The sequence below is a fragment of the Palaemon carinicauda genome, chromosome 4 (assembly GCF_036898095.1).
Source record: "Palaemon carinicauda isolate YSFRI2023 chromosome 4, ASM3689809v2, whole genome shotgun sequence".
NCBI classification, from domain to species: Eukaryota; Metazoa; Arthropoda; class Malacostraca; order Decapoda; family Palaemonidae; genus Palaemon; species Palaemon carinicauda.
This window is the reverse complement of record NC_090728.1, coordinates 45,734,737-45,746,836: the sequence shown is the minus strand read 5'-3', so window position 1 is coordinate 45,746,836 and position 12,100 is coordinate 45,734,737. Positions and strand designations below refer to the sequence as shown.

Genomic DNA, 12,100 nt, shown 5'->3' with positions numbered 1-12,100 from the left:
CGTTCTCATTGTTGTCAAGTATGTGTATGTATGTTCATGGCAGACAGACTTCACTATTGACCTAGCCACGTAACATAACCTATCGGTTATAGACTGTCCCTATACAAACCGAAACATCACACAATCTCCATTTCTCCCGTAACCTGAGATTATCCCATTGAGGACTTAGCAAGTAATGTAGCCTTATACTTTATAGAAGTACCTGTAGTGGTACGCATTGCGGCCTTGGACGAGACGTTGCAAAGGGATGTGGGGTGGGGGGGGTGTCTTGAGCTAGGGTCTTGAGAGATCCCAGACGGAGGTGAGGGGTGGGGGGTGAGCAGGTAATTACACACAGAGGGGAATGGGGTGGGGGTCAGAATTAAGTAGTTGTTTTTAGGAGAGGCTGCATGAGGGGGGAGAGGGTGGCTTGAATTTAGGGGGGGAGTAGAGTTTTGTGGAGTGTTGGAATTGTGGGTATTTGATCATAAGAGGAAAGAATGGGGGGGGGAGGTGAGAGATTAGGGGGGGGGGGGGGGTGTCAAGTGTGTCGGCTGTGGTTTCTCCATCTTATCTGATGAACCAAGGCAGTCTATTTTGGGCAACGGTGTAATTTGTGATGTGCCTCGATACCGATGATGCCTCTATTAACTTCTTCTGGAGAGCTGGACCAGGCCGCTCCCCCAACAAATATTTGAGGTCTTACGTTGCATCTTCGAGACCAATGCAATTTGCTTGCATTAGTTTATATATATATATATATATATATATATATATATATATATATATATATATATATATATATATATATATCAGTATATGTAGATAGATAGATAGCGCCCCTTTCTTAGTGGAGATACCTTAATGTGGTGAAAGGGTTCGTGTATCGCCATGATCTACCAAACTATGCTAGTCAGGGCCACCCATACTATGTTTGTTTGCTGTTAGCGATCAGATTAAGATATCCCACCATCACCAATCCGCAGTGGCCAGCGTGGCGATGAAATGGCACACCAGACGTGACAAAGGACATGTCTGAGGCTTTGTTTCTGAATAGTCTGTGTTTAGAGAATAAAACGACCATCTTTGAAATAGTTTATACATAATGTAGATGTATCAAATGTATAATTCCTTTTTTTCACTGAGCTGACATCGAAAAGTCATCCTTTGCATTTGTAACCAAGGCCCGAAACCCTATTCCCTTTAGATTCACAAGGTCATTATTACATGCTAGATTTTTTTTTCTTGCTGTATTTACGATGTAAAAATTACATGGTTCACGATGACAATATTCAAGGTTTTGTTTGTGCCTATTTTCTCAAGAGATTGTTGTGAAGTTAGTTGCATTTCGAACCCGAGCAGAGCTTGAAGGTCACTAGATTCTAGCAGTGTTTTCCTTGTCACTGCATTTTGTATTCGATTAATAATCTTTTTCTCTCGCCATCACAAACCACTAATACAAGGTCTGGGAGGTAGACCTAGGCTGAAATAATACCAGTGTGTGTTTTTGGTATAATTGCAATTAAACCCTTTTCTTACAAACAGGAATCTCGAAAGACTCTCTCTCTCTCTCTCTCCTCTCCTCTCTCTCTCCTCTCCTCTCTCTCTCCTCTCTCTCTCTCTCTCTCTCTCTCTCTCGTCGCATACTTTTTGGAAGGGCATAGTCAACGAACACTATCCTTGGACCTTAAATTCCCCCCAGCTAGGATTTACACCTGTGAGTAAAAGGGGGTATCCAATGTCCCATCGCTCCACTACCTGTTGGTCCTGGTTCACTGTCTCGTCCCCCTAGAAGCCTTAATTATGCATTGTTACCATAGGCTTCTGTTAGATAAAGTGTCGTCAACTTATTCTTTGATTTACTTAATAGTATTTTTATATATGGGTGTGATTGATTTGGTTCTGATCAAATTTATATCACGCTATTGAGAAGTATTGTTTATTTAATTAGGAATTGTGGGATTTGAGCTATTTGGGCTCTTGCCGTTCGTAAGTTGTTTCAGATTATCAATGACATGGGCTGCTCAAAGGCTAATTTGAACTAAAATCTACGAATGTTTAAGTCTTGTAATTATGTTTCCCCGAAATTAATTGCAAGTCTATCACTCTTGCTTGAGGGTACACTTGGGCACACTATTCTATCTAACTCCTCTTCGTCTTGTTTTGTTAAAGTTTTTACAGTTTATATAGGAAATATTTCTTTTAATGTTACTGTTCTTAAAATATTTTATCCCTTCTTAGCCCTGTTTTGGCCCATTGGCTTATAGCATCCTGATTTTCCAACTAGGGTTGTGTAGCTTAGCAAGTAATAATAATAATAATAAAAAATAATAATAATAAGTCACAATTTCCTCTTAGTCTTTGCTTTTGTTGTCTATCGACGCTTATAGAGTAAAGAGATCTCCTGCAGTGTTGCAGCCCCCTCCCTCTCTCTCTCTCTCTCTGCTCTCTCTCTCTCCTCTCTCTCTCTCTCCTCTCTCTCTCTCTCTCTCTCTCTCTCTCTCATCTATATATATATATATATATATATATATAATATAATATATATATATATATATATATATATATATATATATATATATATATATGTGTGTGTGTGTGTGTGTGTTGTGTGTGTGTCGAACACAATATCTTTTTAAGGGCAATGTTATTCCTTTTATTTTTTAAATAGCCGATTGATTTTTGTTGACCAACCTGAAATGAGTGGATTTTGTTTAATTATATTAGCAAACCACATATGTAATGTATGTAGTGTGGTAAGGAATAAAATAAATTGTTTTCCCCATCTTACTATTCAATGGCTATTTGCTGTCCTTGCCACCGACCTATGAATACTGTTTACATATCGAAATATGACGTTCTTCTTTCAACCAAATTTCCTATCAGCTAAAAAAAAAAAAAAAAAAAAAAAAAAAAAAAAACCTTTCCTTTCATGACCGTAGGATCACACGAATTACTATAGCTGAGTGTTTTTTTTTTTCTTCAGGGGAATGTAATCATTCTTTTGCCATGTTGGCTTTGCCCATCATCTTGGGCCCCTTTTCATTGTTATCTTTTCAAGTTTGCTGATGATGGTGCATCTCAAACACACACGCCGCCTAGGTTGGTGCGGGATATATGTGGGTAGGGCGTTAGCTGCATTCCCGGATGGTTTTAAATTCTCTCTCTCTCTCTCCTCCTCTCTCTCTCTCTCTCTCTCTCTCTCTCTCCTCTCTCTCTCTCTCTCTCTCTCTCTCTCTCCGCTGGATGATGGAGTCATGGTCATCTCTTAGCAATCCGAAGGTATATAAAACCCGTAGCACAGAATCACCAGGTTTAGAGTAAGTGCCTTCTTAACCTCTGCTCCGCCCCATAGAGTATGATTTAAAGGTGATATCTCGTATCATTACCGCACCGTTTCCTCCCCTTAATAACAAGGTGTAGCAGGAGATGGCGTATAAGCGCCTTATTCAACGCCTGTCGGGAGATGGCCTCGTGTCTGGATGAGAAAAGTCGTCACCCTTTTCCTTCCTTGGTGCCCGATTTACGCGAAAAAGGGAGGTTGTTCCTTTGTTGCTGTTTAGAGTCAATACAACAACCACTTAAAATTGATGGTTTCTTATGAAATGACTCAGTGTTCGTAGGTTTTTGTCTGTTATACCTTTGTAAAGTCCAAAGCTTTATAATCAAATGTTCCACGGCTTTAGTTTCTTGGTAGGTAGTCGATTCAAACGGAAGTGATGCACTTACTCTAGATTTCATTTTTCTTCTTTGTAAACAATTGCATTTTTTTAGCAGTTTCAAGTCGTTTTTCAATGAAGAGTAGTTTAGGTTTTATACATCTTGAGAGAGAGAGAGAGAGAGAGAGAGAGAGGAGAGAGAGAGAGAGAGAGGAGAGAGAGAGAGAGGTGCGAATGAGGTGTCCTTAATGTCAGGTAACGGAAAAAGACGGTTTTAAGAGTCGTGATGAAGAATGCGGGAGGAGGAGGATGAGGTGTAGGAAAGACACCATAAAGATGATGTTCTCCTCCTCCTTCCCATTTCTCACATTTTTGGTGTCTCTTTGATCACCACAGAGGGCAGGCAGCACGTGTAAAGAAGAGCCCTTGGAGGCGAATGGCCTTTGCCACAGACATCCTTCATTTCATTCTCTCTCTCTCTCTCTCTCTCTCTCTCTCTCTCTCTCTCTCTCTCTCTCTCTCTCTCTCTCTCTCTCATCTTTTTGAATAACAATTTTACAAATTTAAATGTAATTGTCACGACATATATGATACTTGGGAACATCGCGGGAACTGGATAGTTTGGGGGAGAAAATCTAAGGTACTAACACGTAACATTTGGGTGTTTATCTTACGCACATGACTAGATAGATCTTGTATTTTGACATATATTAGATATATTTATATGATAATGTTTTGGGTGGAATAACTTGTGTAGTAGATTAAATAAGAGATAATTCTTCGCTGAAATGGAAATATTTCTCAATAAGTAATCTTAATACACAGCAGTCTTCCACTGAATTCAAGCCATCCCAAGCATATTTAGTACATCACCGACCTTTTCTTTAGTATGCAATGAGAGAGAGAGAGAGAGAGAGAGAGAGAGAGAGAGAGAGAGAGAGAGAGAGAGAGAGAGAGAGAGAGAGCTGAAGCTGACCCTTTCACCCTGTAGTGTCCACCCAGCCCCTTTGAAATCTCCCTCCAGACTGCCTCCTATTCACTCTTCCCCCTATCACCATCATACCGGTCGATCACTGTCGAAAAGTAACATTGCCGTTTTCACTAAGTGCGAGTACAGCGCGCTTATGTGTATTTGGCAAATTCAGGTCCTGGTTCCATCGATTTGAACGAAACCATTATGCGGATATTTGTATATTTGAATTGTTTCTTTGTGGCTTTTATACGGTTCATGTGAGGTACGTTTCAAACTTCACTTGCAGTGTAGATAAATGCGTATTTTTTTTTTCAATAAATTATCGCTTGTAATGTTTTTTTTTTTCTATCATGAAGATAAGTGTTCTGAACTTTCAAAAGTAATCGATTTTAAAATAATTTCAACTTTTTATAGATCCTTTAGTTTTATACTTTAGTTCTCTTGCTTGAGGGTAAACGCGGGCACACTATTCTATCTAATTTCTCTTCCACTTGTTTTGTTAAATTATTTAGTTTATATATGAAACATTTTAATGTTACTGTTCTTGAAATATTTTATTTTTCCTCGTTTCCTTTCCTCGCCTCACTGGGCTATTTTCCCTGTTGGGGCCCCTGGGCTTATAGCATCCTGCTTTTCCAATTAGGGTTGTAGCTTAGCAATTAATAATAATAACAATCAAGCAAAATATGTACCGCAGTCTTATCATGGATCTGAACTTTAAAAAGTAATCTCTTAAAATAGTTTCAAGTTTTTATACTTGAAGTTATTGTAGAAATTTCATACTAGTTGTCAAGCAAAATATATACCACGGTCTTATCTATTTCTCTCTCTCTCTCTCTCTCTCTCTCTCTCTCTCTCTCTCTCTCTCTCTCGGCTCGGCCAATTGGACGGCAGTGTGAATGTTGATGATAACATCGTTAGTCATGTGGAGAGAATACAATGTGGTCGTTTGGTTGGATAAATTTCAATCAGTTGGGTTGTTCGTTTGATTCTTTACGAGTTTACGAGATCGCAACATTGCAGGGACAGTTTCAATCTGTTTTCAATCGAGAGAGAGAGAGAGAGAGAGAGAGAGAGAGAGAGAGAGAGAGAGAGAGAGAGAGAGAGAGAGAGAGAGAGAGGGAGATTGGTTCATTCTCACCCAAATTCTTCATATAGGTAAGAGAAAACCCGAAGCACATTCAGACTTTCGGAATTATTAACGAACTGGAGATAACCTTTTGTTAACCTTATTATATATTTATCTCTTATTATATATTTATCTATTATTATTGTTATGCAGAACAATGATTTCCCGTTTTCATTGGTATGCGACGTAGGGGCGGGTCGGTCTGTAATCTTATTTGTATAGAAGTTGAACCGGGTGCTCTTTGAATACTAATCGTGGTTCCGAGACCCCGATGGGGTGAGGAGAACTCGCCTAAGCTGGACGTAGCTAAAAAAAAAATAAAAGGCAGAAAAGACTCGATTGTGTATCTCCCCCGGTTTTTATAATCTCATGAATGGAGGAGGAAAAGGATTATGTTTCCCTTCCTCTTGTTAGCCAGGTTGCTCCTGCTGCTTTCTCAATACGAGAACGTTTTGAAAACATGTTTTCTAAAAACTAGTACTTTTCATACCCCGTATATATAATCCTTTCATGATTTGGCCCCCGTTAACCTTTTATCATCCTACCTCATGGTCATATCTTATTTTTGATGCATAAGTTAGTTGTATAATCAAGTGCAGCCCTCTCTCTCTCTCTTGCTCCTGCTGGAGGCTGTCATGTTCTCTTGTCGAGCTCCACCCGTGTCCGGCCTTATCCCTTCGAGAGCAGATAAAGCCCTTCTAAAGCGATCCTTTTTGGTAAAGTCAAATGGTATTTGGATCGAGCCTGGAACACTTGTTTAACCCAAACTTACTCCACTGGTGGACTTTTTATTTTAGTTAAGTCTTTAGTTTAAAATTTGATGATACATATAAACTGATAACACCTGGTCAGAAGGGTATGTGTTTTGCAAACAGTCCATGAAGATTTCCTGATGGTTTAAGGTTTTCCAAGCCTTTGCAAGAAATATTTGATTTTGTGTTGGAGGATTTTAAAACTGTTGACACCATAATTTTATCCACTTTTATTTAAAAATGCATCAGGCTAAAAGCATGTAACATATAAAGTACTATAGTATCCTCCTCCTCCTCCTCCTCTAATGAAAGAACCTCTAATGAAAGAACCTATGTTGTTGTTCATGTACAGGATTTGGTAATGGTTTGGCCGATTAGCTATTATGAAATTTATTCTATTGATGGAAGTTTCGCAAGTTTCCAATCTAATAATTTTCTGTTTCTTGCAGGTCCCTTAATCGATGACACCTGGTTCCTCGTGATAATCTCGTCTTGTGTAGCGGCGACTCTTCTGGGCATCATCCTCGCCATCGCATTCCTCAAGTACAGAGAGTGGGTTCATTATTTATATACATAGATTTTATTCTGCCTTTCACACAAACATGTCTTTGCTTAACACTCTCAAAACAATACCCAATAATGGGGGTTTAGAAATCTTTAATAACTACACATTATTGTGGGTACCAATTAGTTAACATGTTAAGTTTTAATAATCCCTAATTTGGCATAAGATATATAACATTTCAATAATTTTTTTGCAACAGTATATTTTCATAATTACATTCATGCTGTAAATATGCAAGAGATATTTAAAGACAAGATCATGGTTAAAAAGAAACCGTTTTCCTTGTATATGCATCAGCTAAACTAGTAAAGTTTTCATTTTGACAACCTGTTCAATAATGTGGCAGCTAACACCAGTTTTCTTTAGGGTTTTGAGTATGAACCTTATGGCCAGTTGCTACCAGGGTGCAATAGAAAAACAGCAGTGCTGTAGGGAGTAAAAGGAAAACTTAAGACAAAAAGAAAATTGTTCACCACAAGAACCCACAGTAAAGGAATTTGGGGCACCACTAAGATTCTATGGAAAGACCACATTGCACTTAAAAACCCTACAATAATGGGTTCATCGCTACAAGAGTAGTGACAAAACTACAATAATGAAACAGCAGTGCACTGAAAAAAAAAACTATAATGAGAAAGTTGAGCCACAAAACCCTACAAAAATAATGAGAGAGGTGACCTACAAGACCATACAATAATTAGAAAGATAAGTGCACACAAAGACCCTACAATAATGAGTGTGATGCTCTGGTGCATCACTGCACTGGGAGAATCTGCAATACCGAGTACAATACACCCTAAGCCATACAATGAGTACATTCAAAAACCTTCAATCATTATTGCAAATTTGTGAATACAAGGAATTGCCTTTATGAAAGAATGGTGAACCACAAGATTTTACGGAAATGAACACAGTTCACGGAATAAACTGCAATGAATTGATAAGAGTGCAATGTTACAACCCTAATATAATGAAGGTACTCCTAAAATAATGACAAGTGTCTACAATAACAGTGAACCACAAGGCCTGACCCTCAGTAAGTAATCAGCATGGTGCTTGGCAATAATTGTATGATTCATAAACTTTGCATCATAAGTCACAATCATGCCATTTGGTACCAGAGAACCCAGCAATAATGAGAAATGGTCCTCCACAAGACCCTGCAGTAAGGATATATGAGAAAGGAACCCCACAAGACCCTGCAACGAGTGTGGTGCACCACAAGGGTTAACAAACATTATTGTGCTCTGCACATTGAAGAAACCTGCAATGCTGAGTATAATGCGGCCTAAGCCATACAATGAATGAGTAGTGTTCAAAAACCCACAACAATCATTATTTATAGACTTTTGAACACAAAGAATTGCCGGGAATGAGGGAATGGGGTATCACAAGATTCCACAGAAATGAGCACAATGCACTGAAGACCCTTCCAGTAAATGGATAAGGTGTACAGTTAAATGAAATTACTCCTAAAATAGTGATAAATCGCAAGTCTACATTGATGGCAAGCCACAAGGCCTCACAGTAACTATAGTACAGCGTTCAGTAATAAATAACTCCCACACTGCATCACGCGTCGCAATCATGAAAATGTTTGCACCAGAGAACCGTACTATAATGAAAATTATGTATCACTGAACAGATCATGCAATAATGAGAAAGGGGCTCGACTAGACCTTACAATATTGAGAAAGGAGCCCCACTAAACCCTGCAATACCCACTAGACCCTGCAATAATGAGAAAGGAGCTCCACAAGACCCTATAGTAATGGAAACATTGCACCACAAATAAACCCCACAGTAATGAGAAAGGTGCCCCATAAAACCCTGCAATAACAAGAATGGCTCACCACAAAACTGCAATGAGAAAGATTCCCCACAAGATCCTGCAATAATGAGAACAGTGCACTCTCTATACTAATGTCACTACCTCCTCCTACTGATCTTTCATTTAGTTTTCTGAAACTTTAAAAGACGTTGCATTGAATCACTACAAGGCAATCGCAGAGAAGTTTCATTAGTCATGATGTTGATAAGAGTGGCTTATAGATAAGCCAAGCAGATACCTACCCAAGTAGACCCTTTAATCAACGGGCACCGCCCTCATGCGGCTGCTGGAGTAAGTCCCGTATATGTACAAGGCAAAAGAAGTATTGCCATGAAATTCTTGAAACTGGAAGGTGAGGTTCCTGAAAAGATACAGTAATCATAAGTTACAAGTTGGGTAATTTATTCACAAAAAATTTCACTTCCATCATTCTTCTATACAGGATTGTTTCAATCTTGGAACAGATTTATAAATTCAAAGTTACCATATACTTTGATATCTTAGTTTACTTTAAATTTTAGAAATAAATTGGGACTAATAGCACTTCACTTCCTGACATCTGGCATTAAATGTATGAGAGAACAAAGAGACACTAATTAAAATTAGTGACCATAAATCCACACAATGCCACTAATTAATGATACAAAGTAAACTTTACATGCATCTTCCTTCTTGAAACATGAAACAATTTATGAAATACTGAATATATTATGTCTATGAAAAACTGAATATATTATGTTTGATTTATTTTTCATATTGCATATATTACTAAATCTTTGGTATGGTTTTTGTTAACTATATTACAAAACATTTTCAATAAATTTTTAAAGCTTTTATAAATTAATACCTCGTATATTCACAACCATTACAAGTGAGCGTATTTTTTTTTTCCAGTTCTTGTTGATTCGTGATGTTTCACTATCATCTGCATGCTGCATTTTATATAGAAGTAGTAATTACAATATTCTCTATACATATTCTATAAATATTCCTTTTTTTTTTCAGGGGCAAAATGAAACCTATGAGTGATGACGCATTGGCAAAGAAGGAGAAAGCTCTAGGCCTTGAGAGATGTGAAGCTGTATTGTATCCAGCTCCAACCCCTATGCCAGCACCTCAGCTTGACAGCCGTTCGATGTCACGTGCTCTGTGGGCTGCCATCAAGCCTTTAGAGGGAAATCATTACACAGTAGACCATTGCCAACCCATGGAGCAAAAACCAGTACGATTAGACTTGCTACCACCGCATGACAATTCCTATGATTATGTTGACTATAGTGGCGTGACTTACGCTACTGCCGGCTACGCAACGCTGACACCTCGTGTAGATCATCAACACAGTCCCCGTCCAGCCCCTGCTGCTAGTTTTGAGAATATCGGCTATGTTCCTGGTGACGATGGCACTGAAGTGGAGCGCATTGCCCCCGACGGCTGTGTGGTAACTGCCCCACGAGCAGCTCGACTGCTGGGGTCACCACGATTTGCTCAGGGAAATAACGATCACCATCATTACGAAATGGTTACACCCTCGCCCAGGAGAAACAAATCCCTGGAACGAGGAAGCGGTCGCCAGCCACCTATCATCAGTGGGCCTACAAGTCTGGGACCGGTGAGGCTGCCAGCACTGAATGGTCGCCCTGCTCCTCGCTATAATTTAACAGCATTAGCCACAGGTGCTCACACCCTCACACCTAAAGCAGATAATTCTTCGAGATCGGAGAGACGACACGCTCATGTCTCTCTAGATCGTTCTGGAAGCACAAACACTAAGCTAGTTCCTGCCTCGCCCACAGACCATATCTATGCTTCGCCCATTACCTCCCCTGTCATTTGAGGTCAGAATTATTGTCCCAATTTTACCTGCAATGCCTCCTCCTCTTCAGTGGAGAAGGTGACAGGGATGTCACTGCTAGTCTGTTATGATGAGCTTGGCAAAAGGGTGTAATAGTGCGCGTGTCTGGGGCGACAAGTTGAGTTCCTGTCATATTTTTGCTGCAACATGGGCCACTAGATTTTAAATATAGTTAGCAGGATTTTGAAGGTAAAGAACAAATATAAATACAACGCTGTTATTAAAAACCATCCAGGGTACAGATTAATCTGTAGCTAATGCTTTGTTGTATAGTATTGCATTTTGGTTTTATGTTCCTTAATAGAAGTGTAAAGAACACAGTTGCCCACCACCCCATATATCCTCCCCCCAGGTGCTGCAAAATCAGTCAGTATTGCCACAAAAATTATTATATGCACTGCTGTTATTATAACCCTGCTGCACCCAGCTTTCATCAAGTCAAAGGCCAGACCTTTCTTCAGTGTGTCAGCTATGTTGTTTAGTGGACACATTGTGTTGATACCAAAGCATAATTGTTAAGGATCTTTTCATTCTTCGATAGCATGGCATTCTATTCATACTGAATTAATTGCAAAGTTTTTTTTTTCTGAAAATCTTGATGATCTCATTAGCTTCTTAGTTTGTGATGTCATAGGATATTTTAAATTGCAGTGTTTCCGAAAAATTGAACTGAACGTTTTTTATATGGTGCCATATATTTCTTCATCGTGAAAAATGCACAATATCTATCTGGAAGCCGTTTCAGACTATTCTTGTATTCTTTGTCTTGCCAAGTTGTAGAATCATTGCTTGAGTACAAGTTTGTAAATGTATTTGGAGAGGGAAATTTAATGAATATCACGGGTTACTGCATAGCATTTCTTACTATGCATGTTTACTTTCCAAAATAGTCTGGAAGAGCTTTTAGAAGATTCATATTCATTCCATGTTTCATATCTATTTATTGCTGTGTATATGTATTTAAGAGCTTTATTAATGTCTGTAAATAAGATTATTTGCTTTTTCATTTCTGTAAAAAAATGTGCAATTTTATCCTAAATAGATGTTACAAAATAAAAAAAGGGTTTTATTCATTACCATCAAGACATCTTGCTACAAGCCCCATCACTGAATAAAAAGGTATGGACACATTCACATGACTTACGTAAAATGAAAAAAATTAAATATAAGCAATGGTAATTGGAATAATCAGAACTGTATACATGATAAATTAAACTTAATTCAAGAGGATGTGTTTTACATCTGGCTAATAAATGAGTGGATGGTATTACAAGATAAACAAGAGTACTTATATAGCCCAAGTTCCTTACCTACATTGCGAGCTGAAGCATAATTTCATAAAAGTATATTGTATGAATAA

General features: G+C 38.5%; 1 protein-coding gene across 1 annotated transcript; it reads left to right on the top strand.

Annotated features, from left to right (window-relative positions):
• Nucleotides 1–6,812: 6,812 nt before the first annotated feature.
• Nucleotides 6,813–10,947, top strand: LOC137639058 (uncharacterized). Its single transcript, XM_068371377.1, has 2 exons — nt 6,813–7,035; nt 9,894–10,947. Exons 1-2 carry the CDS (start codon nt 6,854–6,856, stop codon nt 10,720–10,722), a joined length of 1,011 nt encoding a protein of 336 aa, XP_068227478.1. The 5' UTR covers nt 6,813–6,853; the 3' UTR covers nt 10,723–10,947.
• The last annotated feature ends 1,153 nt before the right edge of the window (nt 10,948–12,100 follow it).